General features: G+C 35.4%; 1 protein-coding gene and 1 long non-coding RNA gene across 2 annotated transcripts; one reads left to right on the forward strand and one right to left on the reverse strand.

Annotated features, from left to right (window-relative positions):
* Positions 1 to 15,254: 15,254 nt before the first annotated feature.
* On the reverse strand, positions 15,255 to 17,235 carry LOC112737168 (uncharacterized). Its single transcript, XR_003168895.3, has 2 exons — positions 16,780 to 17,235; positions 15,255 to 15,486 (listed from the first exon to the last, which is right to left on the reverse strand). It is a non-coding gene; the product is annotated as an uncharacterized lncRNA (long non-coding RNA).
* Positions 17,236 to 21,948: 4,713 nt separating this feature from the next.
* Positions 21,949 to 26,400, forward strand: LOC112732649 (uncharacterized). Its single transcript, XM_025781399.1, has 4 exons — positions 21,949 to 22,190; positions 23,102 to 23,257; positions 24,743 to 26,101; positions 26,166 to 26,400. The coding sequence occupies exons 1-4, from the start codon at positions 21,949 to 21,951 to the stop codon at positions 26,398 to 26,400; spliced, it is 1,992 nt and encodes a 663-aa protein (XP_025637184.1).

Genomic DNA, 26,400 nt, shown 5'->3' on the forward strand with positions numbered 1-26,400 from the left:
TCTTTTATTTTTGGACTTTATTATTAATCCTCCCATTGATGCAATCTAAGGATGTTTCTTTGCTTCTTCCGTAGATAACCCTAGGACAGTGGTGTCAACTTACAGCAGTTGTAAAGCAAGCATTACCAAGGCAACATGTTAGAAGTTTGAGGCTTTAGATACCATTAACATACCAATTTTGTCATATCAGATCCCTTCGGCTTTTCTATAAACTATAGAATCCGTCCTATTTTATCAATTTACATCAGCCCATAGTATAATACACGACTGCAGGAAAGACAACAGTAATAAACTCCAAATGAGAAAAAAGTATACAACAAAAAAAGTGAAGTTTTGGGTTCTGCAGATACAACAGTTTTATTTACATCAGTTTTATTCGTACATTTTAGCATTTAATATATCATGTAAAAATTTTGTAGACCATGACGAACCTGAGCCTCTACTCTTCTTCTTCCATTTTTTTCTCTCCCCTCAGTCCAACGAATTTCTTCTCTGGCGACGTATCCAATAGCGGCGGTGGCCTCTATCACCGCCGTCGCCTCCTTCCTCTTCCTCTGTCACCGATCTGTTTGCTTTCACTCTCTTTCATTTGATTCAGTGGCAAGGTTGCCACCTCTCACTACGGCCGCCATCGCCTCCCTCTTCTTCCTCGTGCTTTTCCTCTTCACTGTCATGTTCTCTTCTTCTCTGCTTCAATGGGAATGTGAGAGGAGACCTTGGTGTAAGAGAAGAGAGATTGAAAAAAAAAAGGTAGAGAACTCAGTGATCATCAGGGTAAAGGAGAAAGGGATTAGGGGAGAGAAATAAATTAATTTTTAAAATTTGATTTCTCAATTCAAATTTATTTCCCGCCTCATTCACCGGATAAAAACTGGTGGACAACCCAGTGTGTGAACGGCATGCCATAAAGAATGAAAGAACCAAAAGTTATTCAAAATTTATTTCTCTTATTCATGTTCATTTCATTTTATTTCAACGATTCTACTGTACTATTTAGGTTGCCACTTGCCATGCAATAAAGCTTAACACTTGTCGAATAAATGAAGTGCCACTTGTCGAGCAACCAACCCACTACTACTCTCCTATTAATTATATATTAAAGATTCTACTGTACTATTTAGGTTGCCACTTGTCATGCAATAAAGCTTAACACTTGTCGAATAAATGAAGTGCCACTTGTCGAGCAATCAACCCACTACTACTCTCCTATTAATTATATATTAAAGATTCTACTGTACTATTTAGGTTGCCACTTGTCATGCAATAAAGCTTAACACTTGTCGAATAAATGAAGTGCCACTTGTCGAGCAACCAACCCACTACTACTCTCCTATTATATATTAAAGATAGATAGATAGATAGAAATAGATTAATAGATTACTATAGTGTAGAATATAGATTGACCGAGTAACTCTATAGGTAGATAGACAAATCCCTCTAGTTCCATTTATAGGATGTATTAAGTATTAACTATTAAGAGTTCCATTATGATGTCATGCTGATGTCACTGTATACTTAGCTCCATTTCAAACATCATGTCTAACTCAATTGTTCCAATTAAAAATCAAGACAACCTTAGGTTAGCTACTCATAAGTATACAAATAACACTGATAAGAGATCTCTTGATTCAAAACTAATTCATTTTTTAGCAACTACTAGTCTCTGTTGATCTTCATACTTAGTTGAATATATTTGGAACCCAAGTATTTGAAGTATAGATAAGGCGCATGATAGCCAATATAGATATCTATTATTTATTACTAATTTTACAACTAAAATATATTATATGTCGCTTTTTTATTGTAATTAAATTAAAATATTTTTTTAAAAAATTAAGGAGATTTTTCCTTCTCCCTTCTTCCTTCTCACTTCTCTATCTCTCTTTCTCTTTTATCCACCTCATCTCTTATTCAGTTATTACTAATTTGACCATTAAAATATATCACATACTCAGATAATATTTTTTCATTAACCATTATAATTAAAATAAAATATTTTCTATTAAAATTAATGTACTCCTATCTCTTTTTTCTTCCTTCCCCTCTTCTTTTCTATTTCTATTGATTCTTTTTACCCTATTATTATTATTATTGTTATTGTTATTATTTAACAACCAAAATATGAATATATATCACTCTTTAATTACGATTAAAATAAAATCTTTACCTTCAAATTTTTTTTTCTCAAAATTCCTCTTCAAAATATGTACGCTGCTGCTTATATTTTTATACTACGTAGTATGTACATACTTTTTTCCTTCTGTTACTGTATATTATATTCTATTCTTTTCTTTTCTTTTACAAGGCGTCTTTGAAAAAATAAAAATAAATAATATAATATAATTTAAATAAATTTGTTATAGTATTCAATTAATTATTATTAAAATATTAAACTATTTCACACAATAATAAATTAAACAAATCAATAATTAAACAAAAATCTTTACAAAAATATAACTAAATATTTTATTAGTTGATTTTCTTTTCTTGATCTACAAATATAGTAGTCTAATTGAATTAAGTCATTATCTATTTTTTTGGAAATCACATATGAAACTTAGAATATTAAGAACAAAAATACTAGTTTAGATTACATATAACTTAACCTTCAACTGGTTAAGCCATTATCTATTTTTTTAAAAATCATAGATAAAAATTAAAATATTACCAATAAAAATATTAGTTATATTAGAATATTTTTTTTTAATCAAAATAATCTCAACACACTAATGTGGAACAACAAAAGAAACAACAAGTACTTCATAAAAATACAAAAAATCCTTGTAACTTCCGACAATGCCATCAACCACCAAAAGGATCACTCTCGATCCATTCGTTGTAGCTCAGAATCGTTTTCCTTATTACGAACTCCACACCTGTTTCCTGATTATCGAAAATCCTAGCATTGCGTTCCACCCAAATGTTTCAAATAACTGCAAAGAACCCCGACAACCATTTCTTCTGATCTTGTTTCCACTTATGCCTACCGGTCCACCGCTCAAACAGTTCCCTTATGGTTCCAGGAATAGACCAAATCTCCCTAAAAGACCTCAACCAACTACACCACACCTGTCATGTTAGTTCACATAGGAGAAATAAATGCTCTACCGACTCTATCTCCTTCTTACATAGTACACAGAGATTATCACTGGGCCTAATAACGCCTAGTCTACTCAACATCTCCTTAGTATTCACTCTACCAATAAGCACAAACCACCCAAAAAGCTCAATTCTCGGCGGTACCACTCCTCTCCAAACTGAACTTGTGAAACTGTAGCTCGTTATCTCATCCGACAGAGTCTCTGATTGTAGGACCTGCACAACAGACTTGGTAGAAAATACCCCTTTACTATCAAACTTCCAAACCATATTATCATTTTTACCATCTAACAACTTCACCGGCCTTAGTCGCTCATAAAGTTGGTGGACAAATTCCAGCTCCCATTGGAACAACTCTCTTTGCCACTGGAAATTCCATATCCACTCAAACCCATCCCAAAATCCACAATCCCCTATCATCGATCCTTGCCGATTCGAAATAGAGAATAGTCTTGGAAAAGTCACCTTCAAGGGCCCACCTTGCAACCGGTTATCTTCCCAAAATAGGGTACTCCTCCCATTCCCTACCTCCATCGCCAGGCCAGTAAGCATTTTCTCTTTTATCCTTTGCTCTTTTATATTTAAATGACATATGTCTTTCCAGGGCCCTCCTTTAACCGGTAACTGTTGATTTACTAGCATTACATCAGGATTCAGGTTGTTGCACGAGCATACAATCTTCTTCCACGAGGAGCACTCCTCTTTAGAAAATCGCCACCACCACTTAAATAAGAACGCTGTGTTTCGCAGCACCGCATCCCCAACCCCCAAACCCCCAACCTTTTTCGGTGCCTGAACCAACTCCCACTTAACTAACGGAATACCATCATTACCATCCCCCTTATACCACATAAATCGCCTTTGCAATGCGATCAGCTTATCCGCAACCGCCTTTGGCATCTTGTACTGACTGAGGTAGTAGATAGGCAGGCTATTCAGCACTGATTTGATAAGAACAAGTTTGCCCGCTTTGGTTAGAACCTTTGCTTTTCATAGGCTGAGTTTCTCTTCCACCTTATCAATTATCGGTTTCCAAGTCTTCAGCATACGAGGATTCGCACCCAAGAAAATCCCGAGATACCTAATGGGTAGAACTACTTGCTTGCACCCCAGCAAACTACCGGCATGATCTATCCATTTCTGCTCACAATTCACCGATATCAGACTTGACTTATCAAAATTAATGCTCAACTCCGACATCAACTCTAAACATCGCAACAGTGTCCTATAATTCACTATTGTCTCTGTCACCGGAAGACAAAATAATATCGTATCATCTGCAAATTTCAAGTGCGACAATTCGATATGCTCTCCTCCAATCAGTTATATTAAAATATTATAGACGAAAATACTAGTTTAGACTACATATAATCTAACCTTCAACTGAACTAAACCATTATCTGGTTTTTGGAATCTTCAACTGGCCTAACCTATTATCCGGAGTTTGAAAATTACATATTAAAATTGAAATATTACAAACAAAAATACTAGTTTAGATTACATGCGTAAGCGTAACATTCAACTGAACTAAGCCATTATTTATTTTTTGGAAATCACATATGAAAATTAAAATATTACGGACAAATAATAGAGCTAAGTCATTATCTAATTTTTGAAACCTTCAACCGAACTAAATTATTATCTATTATTTGAAAATTACATATAAAAATAGGAATATTATAGACAAAAATACTAATTTAGATTATATATAATCTCACCTTTAACTGAATTAAATTATTATCTATTTTTTAGGATCTAACCTTCACTGAGTTAAATTATTATTTATTTTTTAAAAAATTTCATATGAGAATTGAAATATTACAGACAAAACAATTAGTTTAAATTACATATAACCTAATCTTTAACGAAACTAAATCATTATCTATTTTTTAGAACCTTCAATTAAGATAAGTGATTTTTTTTTTAGAAATTATTTATAAAAATTAAAATATTACAGAAAACAATATTAATTTAGACTACATATAACCTGTCCTTTCATTGCGCGAATAAGCCATTCTCTATTTTTAGAAAATGACGTATGAAAATTGGTTATAATTCCCAAGTAAAATAGCACATTGCTGGGATTTTGGCAAGTGCCACCTAAGAATCCATAAGACCACAAGTAGAGATAAACTAAATGTTGAATCTACTTTTGGAAGTTTCCTAAACCTGCGTGTCTGTTTGTCCTACTAGGGCAAATATGATACTACCACTTGTATGGATGTTGATTGCTATTTTGGAAATAAAACAAAGCCACAGTTTGAGTCATGCTGTTCTTGCCATTAATTATTATCTATCTATCATATACTATATATAGTAAATTTGAAAAATAATTTGATATACAAATTTTTATTCTTAAAATATTTTTTATCATGCATATCTATATAAAAAAATATTTACGTAATTATACTATATTTTATGTATTTTTGTAAATTTTTTATATTTATTTAATTTAAATAAAAAAAATTCTTTTTTTTTTCTATCTCTATCATTCTCACTCTATTACTATTACTATTATTATTATTATTGTTGTTGTTATTTAGAATTCATTTGACAACTAAAATATATCACATCACATGTTACAATACAATTAATTAAAAATCTTTTTTGCTCAAAATGTCTCTTCAAAATATGTATGTTGTTGCTTATATTGTCACACTATGTATATATATACTTTCTTCTTTCAGTTACTGCATATTCTTCTTTTTTTTTCATGTATTTACACATCTAGACGTATTTTAAAAAATAAAAATAAATAAAATAATATAATTTAAATAAATTTATAATAGTGTTCAATTAATTATTAATATAATATTAAAAAATTAAATAATTAAACAAATTATTTTTTTTTAAAAATGATAACTAAATAGTTTATTACTTGATTTTTTTTATTGACCTACAAAAATACTAGTTTAATTGAACTAAGTCATTATCTATTTTTTAGAACCTTCAACTGAGTTAAGCCATTGTCTGTTTTTTAGAAATTACATATAAAAATTGAAATATTATGGACAAAATACTAATTTGGATTACATATAATCTAACCTTCAATTGAGTTAAGTCATTGTCTGTTTTTTAAAAATCACACATGAAAATTAGAATATTACGAACAAACATACTAGTTTGGATTACATATATATAACCTAATCTTCAACTGAGCCAAGTCATTGTCTGGTTTTTGGAACCTTCAACTGAGCTAAGTCATTATCTATTTTTTGAAAATCATATGAAAATTGAAATATTATGGACAAAAATAGGGTTAAATACTAATTTGGTATTCAAAAGATTCGTCTGCCGATAAAAAAATCTCTAAAAGAAGTTATCGACAAAATAACCATTAAATAATTTGAAAATACGATAAAGAGAATCAATAAATATTATATTTTTTGTAAGTAACAAAAAAAACTTTCATATATTAGCAAACGACTTATTTATTTAATCTAAAGTTTCATGGCAACATTTGAATAAACATCTAGAATGTGCACAGAAAAATTCGGATCAAAACTTAATTTCTAGATTTTTCTTTTTATTTTTTTAAAAAATATGGTCATTCATAATACAAAATTTTAAAAAATTCACTTGACAAAAAATTACTAAATTTTAAAGATAAAAAGATCTTTTTTTTTAAATAATGATTGTAAAAATTTGTATCAAAATTTAATCTCTAAAATCATTTTTTAGAATATATATATATAAAATATCTAGTTATTTTTGTCAGTTTTAAATCTTTCAAAAGCTTATTTGTTGTTAACATCTTTTGGAATTTTTTTTTTCATATCTATATAAACTTTCAGATACTATTTTAATAATTTATTCGACAAAAATACTAATTTACATTACATACAACCTTACCTTCATTCGACAAAAATACTAATTTAGATTACCTTACCTTCAAATGAGCTAACTCATTATCTGTTTTTTGGAACTTTCAACTAAGCTAAGTCATTATCTACTTTTTGAAAATTACATATGAAAAATTGGAATATTATAATAACAATATTAGTTTGGACTACATATAACTTAAATTTTAACTGAACCAAGTCATTATCTATTTTTAGAACCTTTAAGTGAGTGAAGTCATTATCTATTTTTTAGAAATCACATAAAAAAATTGAAATATTATAGACAAAAATATTAATTTAGATTACATAAAACCTAACCTTCAACTGAGCTAAATTATTTTTTATTTTTAAAAAATCACGTATGAAAATTAGTTATAATTTCTGTTTCGGCCCAGCCGAATAAAGGTCGGTGACCCATGTTGTAGGCTACTGACCCGACGAGTCATCGACCCATGCGCGCAAAAAATGACCTACGCATTACTGTACTTTCTGAAGAAGTCCTAGTCCTCCTAGACAGCTGACAGAAGCTTCTAGGCAGACAGGTCCAAATTAGAGGACCCACCCGAGTACAAGGTATAAATGGGGAGGGACCTACCCCTCCCCCAAAGTACGTCATCTTTACCCTAATTAACCGTTTCATCGTACGGACACTTTAGCATCGGAGTGTTCTTGCAGGTGGCCTCACTCGCCGACCATAGCAGCACCTAGTCTTGTAAAGCTCGTGAAGGATTACTATGTGTTCATAACACGCAGCAGAAAAAAGAAAGTAATCCTAAAGATCTATTTTATGCTTAAACTTTATTCCAATAATATATGTATAGCTCAGATCTAAATACTTGTGTACGCTAGTAAAAATTACTTTCTCCTTCGATAGTACGAAGGCGCTATGCGTATCTACACCGAGACCAACTTTTGCTGTCAACTCCTTAACCAATGGACATCTAATCTAAATTGAGAAACCTCTTGCAACTCTTTGCATGCCATAAATTCTTCTCCAAAAATTAGGCTCACATACGTTTATGTTTGTAGAGGTAAAAGGAATAAAACTCTTGTGTTTTATTCTCGTCTCTTTCCTCTACTCTTGGCATACATATATATAATATGAGACTTGTTACTGATTTTAAATTTGAATCTTTCAAATTTATGAATCATATCATAACTCAATTTGAAATAGAATCAGTTAGGATCTCATTCAAATTTAGAATTCAAATTTAGAAATAGAATAGCTAATTATTTTCAAATCTCATTTAATATTCTCAATTATCGTATTATTATTATATTCAATATTCTTGGTGCTAACAAAGAATATAATAATATTTTATTTGAATTAATATAATTATTTATTTAATCAAATCAAAATAATAATTAAATAATTCTATTAGAACACTCGTTAGTGTGTGACCCATAGGTTCAATACTAAGCGGGTAGTAAACTAGTCATACTAAATTTATTAATCAAGGTTGGCATCTAACAACACTCCTCAACGACCGATAGTATGAAGTAATATATATTTTTACTAAGAACCTGATAAGAACAAAGTATAATTCCTTCCATCTTTTCAGCACTTAATTAACCCTTAGAGTATGATTTAATTGTCAAACTCTAACTTGTTACCATTATTATAATGAACTGTGAATGACTTAAGAAACTCATTTCTTCATTCATTCAATCCCCTTGGCCAATGTTTTATTCATCTTAGTCATTATAATCATAAATCTCAAACTCTTTACCGAGAGTTGACGGATTCCTTATTAACTAATCATTAATTCTATAAGTATTTAAATTATACCCAATATCCATTCAATTAGCACCCTAGGGTATTAGGTGTCCGGAATCAAAGTATAATAAATATATTGTTAATTACTATGACAATCGCACGTCAAAAGAAACTCTATCACCATGTTCATCTTGAGAATATCCTATTGATAAATATGCAGTAATTATAACCATTAAAAGTTCTCAAATTGAGTCAGTTCAATGGTCATATCTCTATATGCACCATATATATATATAATTTAATAAATGAGATCTATTAATATTCATCTAACGAAGGCCATTATATATATATATATTGATCTTTTCAGATTATTAATGTCCTTTTTAATAATCTTATGACCAAGAATAATTTAGATTAAATTATAAAAGATTTATCTCTCAATATTATGATCACTATCACAATAATAAATCTCTAAATTTAATCAAGGACCTTATTATATTAATATTTTAATATAATAACAATAACAAATTATTTGACACATGATTGATTGAATTGTGGCCATACTATTTATTCTCAACAGCTCGTGCCCAGGTCCAGATACCTTCCTTTCTCTAGTAGTTGCTCTCGACCCAACACTGGACTGACCTCTCATCCTGACGACAACGGAACATTGGCGCCGTTTGTGGGGACCTGACGCGACCATCTAGCTTATCCCTCGTACCGAAGAGGTACGAGCTGAGGGTGGATCCGTTGGGTGTCCGGGGGGCCGCCCACGAAGAAAAGTGAGTTCGAGGACCTCTCAGAAATGTCGAAGATTCCCATCTCACCAAGACGACTCCCACGTCCGATCTTTAGAAAAGCACCTGTTAGGCGGTACCAGCGGCGATAACTCTCGAATCATGCAAGAGCTCAGACACAGGGTACAGAACTTGGAGAGAAAATTGGCGGCGAGGGACCGCTACCGTCCCGAGCATAGCCAGAACTCTCGTCCAAGCCTTTCACGAACCCGATCTCCATCACCGAGATCGGAAGATCGGCAACAAAGCACCAAGAGAGACGACAGGCATGATCAAACCGATGCTCACTCTCTCACCTACGCACACGGCAAGTCGAAAGCCCATGGGGAGTGAAGGAGAGATCGAGGGAAGAAACAGGGAGATCCCATCATAATGGGGGACACTCCTTTCCACCCATCCATCCTCAGGGTCTGGCTGCCGGAGAATTTCGCCAAGCCAACGGACATGAGGTAAGACAGAACCAATGACCCACAAGAGCACTTAACGACCTTTGAGGTCAAAATGAACTTCGAGGGCGTGGGCGACGCCGTTAGATGTCGTGCATTTCTCGTAATCCTGGTAGGACCAGCAATTTATTGGTTCAACTCCCTTCTGCAAAGGTCCATTACGACCTTCATGGACATTACACGAAAGTTCTTGGCACAATTCACCACCCGGATCCCCAAAACCAAGCACCCGATTAATTTGCTGGGAGTGACCCAACGAATTGGCGAACCGACGAGAAAATTCCTCGACTGATTTTATGATGAATGTTTGGAGATTGACGGCCTGACAGACTCAGTGGCAAACCTATGCCTGACCAACGGTCTGGTGAATGAGGATTTTAGGAAACACCTCACCACTAAATCCGTCTAGACAATGCAGGATATCCAGAATGTTGAAAGGGAATATATCAATGATGAAGAAGTCAGCCAAGTGGTAGCCGCTAACAAACGGCAACCACCCAACCAGCCAACTCGTCAGGCCGACAACGTTAAAAGGCCAAAAGATGCGTCAAGAGAAGGGACATCCGGGAAACCATTTAAACTGTTTCTCCAGGTGGGTGAGTTCACCAATTACACCTTTTTAACTGCACCCATTGTTGAGGTATACCAACAAATCATTGAAAAAGGTATATTAGCCAAGACAAGGCAGCTCAAGGACAGGATGGGTGATAAACCACTATTTTATGGTTTATCTTGTGCTCAATTGAGTGAATTTTATCAACTCTTTACCCACTTATTCATACTATTTGCATGGTTTTACATTTGCCTTCCTAATTATGTGATTTGATTGAAAACATGCTTCTTTGGTCTTAATTTGCTAATATTAATCCTCTCTTATTACCATTAGATGCCTTGATATGTGTGTTAAGTGATTTCAAAAATTACAGGACAGGAATGGCTCAGAGGATGGAAAGGAAGCATGCAAAAGTGGAAGGAATACAAGAAGTTGGAGAAATTACTAAATTGTCCAGCCTGACCTCTTCGTACTCAAACGGCTATAACTTTAGCTACAGAGGTCCAAATGACGGAGTTCTAGTTGCGTTGGAAGCTAACGTCCGGGGCTTCGATTTGATATAATATGTCATAGTTGCCCTGACGCTAGGCGACGCGACCGCGTGCTCCATGCAGACGCGTCGCAGTGACGAAAATTTAGCGTGTTTGAATTCGCAACCAGCGAATTCTGGGCTGTTTTTGACCCAGTTCTCGGCCCAGAAAATACAGATTAGAGGCTATAAAGTAGAGGAAATGCATCCATTCATAAAACAGGCTTTCACATTCACAATTTTAGGAGTAGATGTAGTTTTTAGAGAGAGATTCTCTCCTCTCTCTTAGGATTAGGATTTAGGACTTCTCTTAGTTTTAGGAGTGACTCTCAATCCCAGGTTCAATGTTCTTTTACTTTATATTTATCTCTTACTTTCAGATACTTTAATGCTTATATTAGTTATGTTGCCTATTTGGCTTATGCTACATTCATGTTATGATTTTCTTAATTAATATTATTTGAGGTATTTCAGACTTAAGATTGCTTTGCTTTATTTATATTAATGCTTTTAATTTAATTTAGATATTTTCTCTTTTGGCTTTGGTTAAATAATTGGTGACTCTTGAGTTATCAAACTCATTGTTGATTGAAAATTGGAATCCTTCAAGAATTAATTTAAGTTCCAATAACTCTAACTTTTCCCAAGGAAAGACTAGGATCTGAGGAATAAAAATTAATTCATCCACTTAACTTACCTTCATAGTTAGAGGTTAACAAAGTGGGAGAAAAATCCAATTCTCATTACAATTGATAAGGATAACCAGGATAGGACTTCCAGTTCTTCATACCTTGCCAAGAGATTATTATTAATTTATTTTACTTGTCATTTAAATATACCTATACCCATTGCCCAAACTCCAAAACCCCAATTTACAAACTCATAACCAATAATAAGAACATACCTCCCTGCAGTTCCTTGAGAAGACGACCCGAGGTCTAAATACTTCGGTTATCAATTTTAAAAGAGGTTTGTTACTTGTGACAACCAAAACGTTTGTATGAAAGGATTTTTGAAGGTTTAGAAACTATACTTGCAACGAGGATTTATCCGCAAATTTCTAGACCACGTAAAAGTTCTCTCATCAAAATGGCGCTGTTGCCGGGGAATTGCAAACGTGTGCCTTATTATTGGTTATTGTAAATATTTTATTTTTGCTTGTTTATTTGTTTTTATTTTTTTGTTTTTATTTTTGCTTTTTCATAAATTAAGAGGTTATTGGTTTTTGTTTAGTTATTAAAAATCTTTCAAAATTGTTTTTCTTGGTGTTCATCTTGATCTTCAGGTTGGTCTTCGTGTTCATTTTGACCTTCAAGTTGTTCTTAGTTGTTTTCTTCATTCTTATCTAAAAATTTTAAGTTTGGTGTCATTTTATTGTTTTTCTCTTTCCTCATTAAATTCAAAAATTCAAAATTTAAAACTCAAATTTCAAATTTCAAATTTCTATTTTCAAAATTCAAATTTAAAAATTTAAAATTCAAATTTTAAATTTCAAAATTTAAAATTTCAAAAATCTTATCTTATCTTATTCCAAAAAAATCAAATTTCAAAATTTAATATTCAAAAATTCAATTTTCAGATTTCAAATTTCAAATTTCAAAATTCAAATTTCAAAAATTTAAAATTCAAAATTTTAAAATTTCGAATTTCAAAATTTAATTTTCAAATTCAAAATTTAAATAATCTTTTAATTTAAATTTGTTTTTATTTTCGTTTTTAATTTTTATTTGCTACTATGAACTCTCACCCCTTTGGCTATGAGTCTGGTTACAATTATGTTGTAGGAAGAGGAGATTACAAGGAGAACAGACATCAAGGTTGGAACAATCAAAGATGGGAGGAGCTACAAGGATTTGATCAACTCTCATGGCAACAACCACCTCCAATGGACTATCAACAACCACCACCATATGCCTATGAACCCTCTCCTCAAAATAACTCTGGACCACCATACTCACAAGCCCCTCACCACCAAACACCTCCATATGACCCTAACCCACATCCACCATACCAACCACCCTATGAACCAAATGAACCATCCTATCCACCCCAAACCTCCATGGAGAAAGCACTTGCCGATCTAAACTCTACTATACAAGCTCTCTTCGCCCAAATCGGACCACCAAATACCTTCAACAATCAACCCTCAAGCTCTAGTGCACTTCCTTGTCAACCACAGAATGATCTCTCCATCCCATCACCACCATCCATGGAAGAGCACCTACATCCATCAATCCAAGAGCAACATGATCTCAATGATGCTATTGACATGGAACAAGAGAGAAGGGATCATCTTCGCGAATCCATACTTCATAAGGAGCTAGAGGAGGCCCTAAAGGTGAAGGTAGTAAAAACCCTTGGAGTCGAAGGAGTGGTTGAAGAATTAGTGAAGGAAGAATCAAGGGATCATCTCAAGGAAGCAGCGGATCGATTTCATGCTACTCTATATCAACTAAATCAAGCGATAAGTCAATTAGGTTCCCAACGCTCGGACACTCAAAGTGCTCCCATGGCTTCATGTGGGCAATCTAATGAAGAACGTAGCATGAAGGAGATATTAGAAACTCCAGTGAATAGTACGGAGCATGACTTTGTACTGGAACAAGTGGAGGAAGCTGTAATTATTGAAGAAGAAGAAGTGGTTGCAGACTTAGGAGATGCTGAACCTCCATGGGAAAGTCAGGTTATAGAACCTCCTTCCAAGGCGATTGAAATTGATGTTGAGGAGGGTGTACAACCTCCAAGGCATATCATGATTAAGAACTTAGAAGAGGTCGATCAAGAGATGGAGATTAAAGAAGAAGAAGCACAGCCTCCCATGCCCTTGGTAAGTAATAAAGAAGAGATTGAATTGGAAGAAAGCTACCAAGAGGAAGAGGTTGAAATTAAAGAAGCTTGCAAAGAGGTGGAAGTTGTCAAAGAGCACAAGGGAGTGGAGTTTGGAATCACCTTGCCAAAGTTATTGGAGACCCCTCCCCCTAAGTTGCCATCATCCTTCACAACATTCAAGTGGGTAAAATTCATACCCCTTAGCTTTCTAATCCCACTTGAATATGGGCTACTGGAGACGGATGGTCAACTTAGAACTCTTTGTAGCATTAAGAGTAAGAGGAAGATGGCCAGTGGTAAGAATTGTCAAATAAGATTCAACATGGTTGTGTGCTCAAAGTTTAAACGCAAAGGTTGGTGTAAAGCTCAATTGAATGGGTCTAGGAAGCTGTTTGGTAGTTGCAGTGAGAATTCAAATTACTTATCACCCGGCTGGAAAAATACAGATCCCGACAAAAATGGGTGTAAAAGCAAGATTTGGGATCCTGGAATCTGCTCTGACATTTGTCACCCCGGGAGCCTAAGAATCTGTTTGAAGCTTCTTAAGTGCTTTACATGCCTAGTTTGGGACCCCGGAGGTTACTGGAGATACAAACATTGGTGGAGATTCTTGGATGAGTTCAAGCACAAGCCACCATAACAAAGGACTCCCCAAATGTCCAACTTAAGGACTTTAACTAAAAGTGCTAGGTGGGAGACAACCCACCATGGTATGATCGTTCTTTTTCAATTTTATTTCGTGTTATTTATTTTTATTTTATTTTATTTTCATTGAACTTGGAAGTTTTCATAGCATCTACATTAGCATTGCATACTACATAATTGCATATAAAAAAAAACGCACGCGACGCGGCAGCGTCGCTGACGCGTCCGCGTCACCAGTGCAATGGGAAGAAAAGAAAACGAACAGAAAGTCACGCGAGAGCGTGGCTGGAGGCGTGCCAATGGCACAAATCGTCCCACGCAACCGCATCGCTGATTCGACCGCGTCATATGGGAATAATGGCCTCCCACGCGACCGCGTGCCCCACGCGGCCGCGTGACCAAGATTTCGACGTCAAAGTGGTGCACACCCGAAAGTTGTGCGAGAGTGGTGCTGGATTGGTGCTGAACGCATAATCCTTCCCACGCGGCCGCGTGACCCATGCGACCGCGTCATATTCCTTTAAAGCCCACTCACGCGATCGCATGCCCCATGCGATCGCGTCACTTAAAATTTGGCACTAATAATAATTTGAACATAGAGTTGTGCGAGCGCGAGGCTGCCCTCGCTAGGGGTGGCAGTGGGGCGGGTAAGGGCGGGTTTTTACCCTACCCGATCCCGCCCCGCCATCCCGTAACTCAGTTACTACCCGCCCCGTCACAACCCGCGGGTACCCGCCCCACCCCTACCCGCCCCTATAAAAATTAAATATTTTAATTTTAACATATTCATATCTAAATTAAGACAAAAAACTTAAAATTCATAAATAAATTAAAATACAAACATGAAATTCATACAATGTCATTAGCTCAAATAACTTGAAATTAAAAAAAAAAAGTGTTAGATCACTACAAACTTAACACCATAATAAAGAAATTACAATATTAGATATAAAGGAATCTTCAACCCTTATTCTTGATCACTTTCAACATCTTCATCATCATTAAAAGTTTGCAAATCAAGATTTAAACCTGAAAATCAAAAGATGTAACAATTAGCAAATTAATTGGTACTATGTAAGAGAGGCCAGCAGAAAATGTGCTCAGAGGAAGAGAAATTATGAACAGGTACATAATACAATATAAAAATGTGCATTATCTTGATTGATATATATCTCCAAAACTTGAATTTCAATTTATAAACAAAACTGTTAATTTTATTAGGAAGCATTCCAAGAGCTCGAAGGATCCGTGACAAAGCTTAGAACTGAAGTCCAATTACTCCATGAAGAACTTACTAGACTTGACAAGGAAATAAGGAACTCGACGAGGAAAATAACTCCATTCAAGTAGGTTAATTAGAAGTTGTTAACATCTTTTATTTTTTGAGGATTATGAGTTTGCTTATTTAGATTTATAATTTAGAGATTACTTTTATTAAATTCAAAATTCATTTGGTAACAGTAGCAGTAGCAGTAAACTACGTGAATATGATTTGATAATTCATCACTCAACTTTTATAATTAAGAGATTAGGAAAGTGAATCGTAATGACCAAGAAAGAATTATGTCAATACCCTTTTATTTCTTTAGATAGATATAACTGAATTTTTTTTATCACATGGATAGGAAGAAATTTACAAGATGCATGGAATGGAATTATCAGCAAAATTTGTTGATCAGTTCTGCACTTTTGCTGTTTAATTAGTGTAGTAAAATTGCACAAAAATCACACAAGTTTTAGGCAAAATTCAGCCAAATTTATTCAACCAAAAACTGCAACATACCAAAACAGATAAACAAAGTTCATAACATAATTAACACTAAACTTATTGCTCTGGCCTTTGTTCTTAACAGAAAAAATAGAACAGTCTTTGATTCTCTTCATAATTATAACATCTTGATTATATTCCCTTTCATAAACCAAGTCACTCTAATCTTGAAGAGTCCATTCACTACTCAATGACAATTGCAAAATCAGAATAAAATCAGAATAAATCACTTCTTCTTCTCCATATAACCAATCATCAAAGAAGCCAAAATAACTTTAATTTTACAAGCTTTAGCCTAACAAAGTCTGACAAATTGAGCCAACAAACATATTCTTCCCTAAATTTTCCATGGACTGAATTTTACAAGAAAAAGAGCTACACAATGTAGGAATCTACCAGTCACCAGAGCGAGAAATTAATTTTTTGAAATCAAAATTAATTTTAGTTTTATCTTAACTATTTTAACATAAAACATAAATCATAAAAATTAAATTAAAAAAAACTGAACATGCACATCAGCGGTAAGTATTGAGCGAGAAGTGCTTAGTGCTTACCAGTCACCAGAGAGACGACGACGGAGGAAGAAGGGATGACAAGGTGAGCACAGACCAAAGACCGCAGATTGGAGAGCGAGTCGGCGAGGACAGTGACGGCGAGAAGTGGGAGCGACGCCGACGTGAGCTCCGTGAGCAACAGCGGCGAAGCGACCGAGATGAATGAGGAGGGTTGGTGTCTTGGTGAGCGACGGCGAACGATCGGACGAGCTGTGACGGCGACTTACTGGCGCAGCTGAGCAGAGGATGTGGTCCTTGACAGCCTTGGAGAGTTGGAGAAGAGCTGAAGGCCTGAAGCCTCAAGCCTGAAGGAGTGAAGAGTGAGTGAGTGACGAAGTGAGCTTCAGAGTTTGCCTAATGCCTAGGGTTGAGATTTGAGAATGGAAATGAAATGAGTGACGGCGGCGAGGAAGTGAAGTCAAGTAACCCTAATTTTTAAATTATATATATATATATATATATATATATATATATATATATATATATATATATATATATATATATATATATATATATATATATATATATATATTTATGCACTCCGGGGCGGGTAGGGGTGGGTTCACCCTAAACCCGACCCCGCCCCGCCCCGCTGCAGGTCGGGTTTAAACCCGCCCCGACCGGGTAGGGGCGGGGCGGGTACCCGAGGGTTCGGGTATTGCTGCCACCCCTAGCCCTCGCACCAGTAGCATAAACTGTGTCACGCGACCGCGTGACCGACGCGACCGCGTCAATCAGTTTAAGCGCAAGCCGCGCGACCGCGTGCCCCACGCGACGGCGTCGCTTGCGCCGCACAGCTTATCCTAATTTGCCAAATATCTTATCTTTTCTCCCCCAATCCTAATTTTTCCTCCCTCCTTTCTTACTTACTTCTTCTTCCCTTCTTTCCCTTCTCATTCTTCTTATCTTTTATTTTATTTTACTTAATTTATTTGCATATTTCATTCATTGCATCTTAATTTTGTGCATATTTTTTGTTTTCGTTTCTAAATTCATTATTTTTCATTTGGAGTTAAAATTTTCTTATTTAACTGTTGCATCTTCTCTTGAATTATTTTGGGTACTTAGTGACTTGTTTTATTCTGGATAGGTAATATTATTTATATCAATGCCAACCTTTTATACCTGTATTACTTTTGCATTGACATGAATTTATATTATCTCTCCTTCCCCACTCTCTTCCCCATTGTTGTACATTTTGTACCACTGGCATGCCATGGCTTCTATTGTTTTCTCACTTGCATGTTGAAGCTTCCATGTAAATGAGACCTTTTTCACTTGGCATTAACCCACCCATACTTCATTTATTTTCTTATCTCTATTACTGGGTTACCTTTCTTCCCTTTTTCTTTCAGGATGGCCACCCGGAAGGGAAGCGGAAGACGTTTACATGGGGAGACACACAAGTCCATCTGCACAATCCTTGAAGAAAAGCATCAATTGGAACAACCCATCCACCTGCACATCTCAGCATACACCGAGGACGGTGCAATCTTTAAGTGTGGGGAGGTCGATACCGATCTCCATGGGTTAGTATTTTCTTCTCAAACACCAATGTTTTATTTTCCTTGTTAGTTATTGCATTTGCATGTTTGATTGCATGATTATTTGATTTTATGCATATTTTACCACTTGGTTGAAGTAATATTTTTTTTTTTCAAAAAAAACCTTTTAAGAGCATTTCACTAATTTGAATAAAATTTAATGTTACACTTGTTTGAAGAGATATTATACTGGAACATGGTTTAGAGCTCGAACACACAAAACCAGTGAGATTTTGAGCTTATTTAAATTGGTTGCATTTTATCAACCAATATTCTATTTTGGTGTGTATTTTTCTCTCTAAAATTGTGATCTTTATCTTGTTTAATTCTATATTTCCATGGTTTGATGTATGCATGCACTTATATGATTGAGGCCTTTGTTTCACTGAGCTTACATACCCATATGGCCTTACCCTTTCATTATCCTTTGCAAACCAATTTGAGCCTATTTTACCCCTTTTATTCTTTACTTTAGCATATCATTAACTCTAAGCGGAAAATAATAATGTCCCTAATGTGAATCCTTGGTTAGCTTAGACTAGTAAGAGTGCTCATGAATTAAGTGTGGGAAATTGGGATTGAAAATATTTGGTTTGAGAATTGAGTATGTTAGAATTTTTTAAAAATGTGAAAGAAATAGGACATGTTCATGCATTCAATAATTTAATCATATGCATTGAAAAAAAATTAAAAAAAATAAAAGAAAAAAAATATATAATAAAAAAAAGAAAAAGAGAAAAAGAAGAGAAAAAGAGCAAATAAGTAAAAGGGGACAAAATGCCCCAAAGTAAATGGTGAAAGCAATGCATATGAGTTGCACTAAAGTTAAGATGCATGAATATGTGGAAAACATGGTTAATGGATAGTTAGATGTGGTATTATGATTACATGGATTGTCTAAAGTTAGGTGGAAAGTTTAAGTTAATTAAGGATTCAGATTTTAGTCCACTTGGCCAAATACAATCCTACCTTGACCCTAACCTCATTACAACCCTTAAAAACCTCTTGATATGTGTATCTGTGCATTAAATTTATGTTGATTGTTAGATGAAGAGCAAGCCTTAGAAAGCAAGGTTAGTAGAGAATTGAGAGAATCGAACCTAAAAACACTTGAGTGATTAGAGTGTATACACTACCAGTGAGGGTTCGATGCTCAATTCCTTGTTCCCTTCTTTCATGAGCTATTTTCTTCTTGCAAGTCTATTTGTATTTCATTTTCATGATTTGAATTAGTGAAATCCAGTTCATATTTTCTCTTGAAAGATTTGTTTACTTTTAACTAAGTAGGTAGAAACATTTTGCATGTAGTTGCATTCATATAAATAGGTTGCATTTCATACATTCTACCATTTCTCTTCATCTTTATAGCTTCTCTTAAGCTTAGCATGAGGACATGCTATTGTTTAAGTGTGGGGAGGTTGATAAACCACTATTTTATGGTTTATCTTGTGCTCAATTGAGTGGATTTTATCAACTCTTTACCCACTTATTCATACTATTTGCATGGTTTTACATTTGCCTTCCTAATTATGTGCTTTGATTGAAAACATGCTTCTTTGGTCTTAATTTGCTAATATTAATCCTCTCTTATTACCATTAGATGCCTTGATATGTGTGTTAAGTAATTTCAGAAATTACAGGACAGGAATGGCTCAGAGGATGGAAAGGAAGCATGCAAAAGTGGAAGGAATACAAGAAGTTGGAGAAATTGCTAAGTTGTCCAGCCTGACCTCTTCGCACTCAAATGGCTATAACTTTAGCTACAGAGGTCCAAATGATGCGGTTTTAGTTGCGTTGGAAAGCTAACGTCCGGGGTTCGATTTAATATATAATATGTCATAGTTGCCCTGATGCTAGGTGACGCGACCGCGTGCTCCATGCGGACGCATCGCAGTGACGAAAATTCAGCGTGTTTGAATTCGCAACCAGCGAATTCTGGGCTGTTTCTGACCCAGTTCTTGGCCCAAAAAATACAGATTAGAGGCTATAAAGTAGAGAGAATACATCCATTCATAAAACAGGCTTTCACATTCACAATTTTAGGAGTATATGTAGTTTTTAGAGAGAGAGGTTCTCTCCTCTCTCTTAGGATTAGGATTTAGGACTTCTCTTAGTTTTAGGAGTGACTCTCAATCCCAGGTTCAATGTTCTTTTACTTTATATTTATCTCTTACTTTTAGATACTTTAATGCTTATATTAGTTATGTTGCCTATTTGGCTTATGCTATATTCATGTTATGATTTTCTTAATTAATATTATTTGAGGTATTTCAGACTTAAGATTGCTTTGCTTTATTTATATTAATGCTTTTAATTTAATTTAGATATTTTCCCTTTTGGCTTTGGTTAAATAATTGGTGACTCTTGAGTTATCAAACTCATTGTTGATTGAAAATTGGAATTCTTCAAGAATTAATTTAAGTTCCAATAACTCTAACTTTTCCCAAGGAAAGACTAGGATCTGAGGAATAAAAATTAATTCATCCACTTAACTTACCTTCATAGTTAGAGGTTAACAAAGTGGGAGAAAAATCCAATTCTCATTACAATTGATAAGGATAACCAGGATAGGACTTCCAGTTCTTCATACCTTGCCAAGAGATTATTATTAATTTATTTTACTTGTCATTTAAATATACCTGTGCCCATTGCCCAAACTCCAAAACCCCAATTTACAAACTCATAACCAATAATAAGAACATACCTCCCTGCAGTTCCTTGAGAAGACGACCCGAGGTCTAAATACTTCGGTTATCAATTTTAAAAGGGGTTTGTTACTTGTGACAACCAAAACGTTTGTATGAAAGGACTTTTGAAGGTTTAGAAACTATACTTGCAACGATGATTTATCCGCAAATTTCTAGACCACGCAAAAGTTCTCTCATCAATGGGGGGAAAACAAAAGCCTTTAATGTGATTACCATAAAGGTTTTGGCCACAAAACACAAGACTATTTTGACTTGAAAGATGCAATGGAACAAGCCATCTGGGAAGAAAAGCTAGTTGAGTTCTCGAAATTCATCTGAGAACTAAGGAGGAGAGAGAGAGAAAGAACGCTTCGAGGAAGATCGAAGCTGAATTGTGAAGCTGAGGCAAGGTACCTCCAAGAACCCAGACACTAGTCCAACTGTGGTGGTGAATGTAGTGGTTGGAAGGGATGCCCCACCTAAGTTGAAGTCAGCGGTCAGGAAAGATGCCATGGTGTTAGCCATGTCTTCGGGAAGCTCTAAGGTCCATTTTGGAGAACTCCCTGAGATATCATTCGGCCCGGGAGACCGTTGGTGCTACGACCTTCCCGAGGACCTGCCAATGGTAATCACGGCAAAGATTGGGACTGGCTTGGTCAAATGGATCTTAGCGGATATAGGGATGGATTCGAACATCATGTTCCAGAACGTGTTCGATGCCTTGGGACTCAAGGAGAACGACCTCAAAGACCACCGTCACGGGGTCATAGGATTGGGAGACAACTACATCAAGCTTGATGGGCCCGTTACCCTTCCGATCTGTGTGGGTTCTAGGGCAAGCCAGAAGTTGACAATGGCTGAGTTTGTGGTCCTGAGGGATTCTGGGAGGAAGGACCATTAACGAGCTGTCGGCTATCATTTGCACGAAGTTCCTTACAATGAAATTTGTGGCAGACAATGGATCTGTGGGATTGATCTTGGAAGATTTAGAAATGGTGGTTGTTTGTGACAACACCAGCCTAACACTCAAGAAGAAATCAAAGGAGTCAGCTGGAGTGTTCTTGGCGGACTTGGATGCCAGGGTTGACGAGAAACCGAGGCCTCAACCAGAAGAAGACCTGGAGAAATTCCGAGTGAGGGATATGGAGAATAAGTTTACGTTCGTAAACCGAAACCAACCGTATGAGTTAAAGGAACCCCTGATGGAATTTATCAAAGCAAACAGAGACCTCTTCGCCTAAACTCCAGCCGACATGCCGCGGATAGACCCTGACTTCATGTCACACTGCCTGGCTGTGAAGCTGGAGACCTATCCGGTCTTGTAGTAAAGAAGGAAAATGTCATCGAAAAGAGCTGACGAGGTAGCCAGACAAATGACTAGCTTGTTGGAAGTTGGCTTTATCGGGAAGCTCGCCTACTCCACATGACTTTCAAATGTGGTGCTTGTCAGAAAGGAAAATGGGAAGTGGAGGATGTATATTGATTACTCAGATCTCAATAAGGCGTGTCCCAAGGATTCTTTTTTCCTCCCCAACATTGATGCCCTGGTAGATGTGGCAGCGGGATACAGATTTTTGAGCTTTATGGATGCATATTCGGGATACAATCAGATCTCTATGCACCGGCCTGACGAAGACAAAACGGCGTTTATAATGCCAGTAGGGACCTACTGTTACAAGGTCATGCCCAGGGATGGATTTACTCAGCACCTAGTGGGGGCAATTGCCCCCAGTGAATTTGAAAAAATTAATTAGTAGTTCTTAGTGAATATCTAATTTTCCCCCACCATCCAATTCATTTTGACCCCATTCCCCACCTTCCAAATCTCTAACGGGCTAACCCCCTTCTTCTTCTTCTCCCCTTTTTAAATTTTGTTCCTCTGCTCCAGCCTCCAACCTCCGCTTCCAGACTCCAGCCCTCCAGAGTTACTCTCGTCTGCCGCCACTCGCCCAGTCCGACAGTTTCTCTGTCGCTATCCCGTTAACCCTTTCTCCCGCGTCGGCTCCGTCGGTTTCTCCTTGCATCACCGCATGCCCGCGTCTGGTTCTGATGCTGTGTTCCTTTAGCGTCTGGTGAGGTCTTCTTTCTCAGTCTTCACAGCTTCAAGCCTTCAATCCTCGTCTGGTTCTGTCTTTCCGTTCCTTCGGCGTCTGGATCTGGTTCTATCTTCAGCAGTTCAGGGTGCGGGGTGTCGCTGGTTCTGCCGCTGGGTGCCTGGGTCTTGGGTGCCGCTGGTTCTACCGTTAGGTACTGCTTATGATTTGTGTGGTTCTGCCGCTGCGCACCTGCGTTCCTCTTCTCAGTCTTCTGAATTTGTACCTGCTCCTCTTCTACTGCTTATGATTTGGTTAGGTCTTAGCCTCTTAGATGGTATTTGTGTTGGTTTTCTAAGCCTCTTGGTCATAATTCATATAGTTAGTTCACTTAGTTGCTTCATTCAGTTTTTATTCTCATTTGTTGCATTGTTATTAATTTGATATAGTTCATTAATTCATTCAATTTGATATAGTTCATTAATTTGTTCTGATGTAATTGTGTTCTGATAGAGTTCTAATGTAAATTGTAATTGTTTGTTACTTTGTTAATTAGCAATTGTGTTCTGATGGAATTCTAATGGTGTTCTGAGGTAATTGTGTTCTGATGGAGAAATATTTTATACTGAATTTATATTTTATTAATTTATCAATTTTGTTATTTTGTGAATTTTGTTATTAATGGAATTCAAGTTAATTTTGTTATTTTATTAATTGATGTAATTTTGTTCTGATGTAATTTGTATTTGTTACTTTATTAATTGATCAATTTTGTATGATCTCAGTATTTGAAATAAACACACATGAATAAAATAAGAAAAACGAAAGCACAAACACGATATTGGTAAACTATGTCTAGGCTTAGGCTTAAACAAACTGCAAATTTTAGGCAAAAACCAAGCAGACACGAATCCAAAAAATCTATTCATATTTTGTGTTGGTTTTTCGCACCTGCTACTTCATCTTTCCATTCTTATAACATGTTTGTTTTCGTGGTATTCCTTCATCACCAAATTCATCTCTTCCTACTTCAAATTGTATTTATAATTTTATACTGAACTTCTCAATTTGTATAGAATTGTGAATTAATTTAGGTTTATAATTTTCTTCTATTAGTAATGGAAAAATATTTCAAAAGAACTTCATCATTGGAGATTGGATCCCAAAATAATTCATCGATTTCTTCTAACAAGAGGAGGTTTTTAGAATTCGAAGTAAAAAGTCTCATAGCAGATCCAGGACAACGACCAAAGATTTCAAGTTATCATCCGAATGACAGAGACAAAGTTAGATGTGCATATTTGCAAAAAATTCCTTGTCAACCAAGGACTCATGATTTTCCACAAACTGCTTGTGGTTCTTCTTTTCGAAGATTTAATCCTAATTGGTTTGATGACTATGGCAATTGGTTAGAGTATAGTATATCAAAGATGCTATTTTTTGTCTTTGTTGTTATCTTATGAAACCTGAGACTGAAGGTGGTGATGCTTTTGTAATCAATGGCTTTTCAAATTGGAAAAAAAAAAGAGAGATTACAAACTCATGTTGGGATTCATGATAGTGCTCATAATCAAGCTTGGAGAAAATGTGAAGCACTTATGAAACCAAAACAACACATTAGTACTACTATTAAAAAACAATCTGAGCAAGCTAAAAAGAATTATCAAATTCATTTGACAGCCACAATTGATTGTATTAGATTTCTTTTGCGACAAGGATTGGCCTTTCGTGATAATGATGAGACAGATGATTCTGTTAATCAAGGAAATTTTTTGAAATTTCTAAACTTTCTTGCACAACATAATGAAGAAATTGATCGTGCTTTCAAAAATGCTCGTGGGAATCTTAAACTAAGAGCTCCCTCAATTCAAAAAGATATTGTAAGAGCTGCTGCAAGTGAAACGACAAAAGTTATTGTTAATGGTCTTGGGGATGAATTGTTTGCTGTTTTGGTTGATGAAGCCCGTGACATTTCTATTAAGGAGCAAATGTCAGTTTGTTTAAGGTATGTGAATAAAGAAGGGAAAGTTAGGGAGCATTTTCTTGGTCTTGTTCATGTTTCTAATACTAATGCTTTATCTCTAAAATTAGCATTGGAGTCATTATTAGAAACATATAATTTAAGTTTATCAAGAGTACGTGGCCAAGGATATGATGGTGCCAGTAATATGCAAGGAGAATTTAATGGTTTGAAAACTTTGATATTGAAAGAAAATTCTTATGCTTTTTATGTACATTGCTTTGCTCAACAACTTCAGTTAGCTCTTGTAACGGTTGCAAAGAAACAAGTTGAAATTGCTTTGCTTTTTAATTTGTTAACCAATTTGTGCAATGTTGTTGGAGCTTCGTGTAAACGAAGAGATATGCTTCGTGATAGTCAGATGACTAAGACCATTGAAGCATTACAAAGTGGAGAAATTGCTAGTGGACGTGGTTTGAATCAAGAAATAGCTTTGAAAAGAGCTGGAGATACTAGATGGGATTCACACTATGGAACTATACTTAGATTAATTTCTTTGTTTCCTTCCGTGGTCAATGTTCTTGAATATGTTGAGGAAGATGGAAATAATTCAGAACAAAGAGCTGAAGCATGTCATTTATTGAATGTCATTCAATCCTTTGAATTCATTTTCAACTTGCACTTGATGAAAAATATCTTGGGAGTTACTAATGAATTATCTCAAGCATTACAAAGGAATGATCAAGACATTGTAAATGCTATGGCATTGGTTAAAGTGTTTAAGCAACGGTTGCAAACTATAAGAGATGATGGTTGGTCTCTTTTACTTGACGAAGTCTCATTATTTTGTGACAAATATAATATTACTGTTCCAAAAATGGATGATATATTTGTGTCACAAGGAAGATCAAGACGCAAAGCTCAAAAGATCTCAAATTTGCATCATTTTCAAGTTGAGATATTCTATCAAGTAGTTGATAGACAACTTCAAGAACTCAAGAATCGTTTTACAGAGGTGAATACTGAATTACTTCTTTGTATAGCTTGTCTGAATTCAAGACACTCATTTCTTGCGTTTGATAAGGAGAAGTTAATCCAGTTAGCTCAATTCTATCCAATATCCATTAGAATTTTCTTCTACTCAACTTTTGGCACTTGATAGTCAACTTGAGAACTTTATACTAGATGTACGTTCTGATGATCAATTCTCAAACTTAAATGGGATTGGTGCTCTTTCTCAGAAATTGGTTGAGACTCGAAAACATATTGTTTATCCGTTAGTGTTTCTTCTTTTGAAGTTAGCTTTAGTTTTGCCTGTAGCAACTGCATCAGTTGAAAGAACTTTTTTCTGCTATGAACATCATAAAGAGTCGGCTTCACAACCATATGGGAGATGA

Source organism: Arachis hypogaea, chromosome 13, assembly GCF_003086295.3.
Source record: "Arachis hypogaea cultivar Tifrunner chromosome 13, arahy.Tifrunner.gnm2.J5K5, whole genome shotgun sequence".
In the NCBI taxonomy this organism is placed as follows: Eukaryota; Viridiplantae; Streptophyta; class Magnoliopsida; order Fabales; family Fabaceae; genus Arachis; species Arachis hypogaea.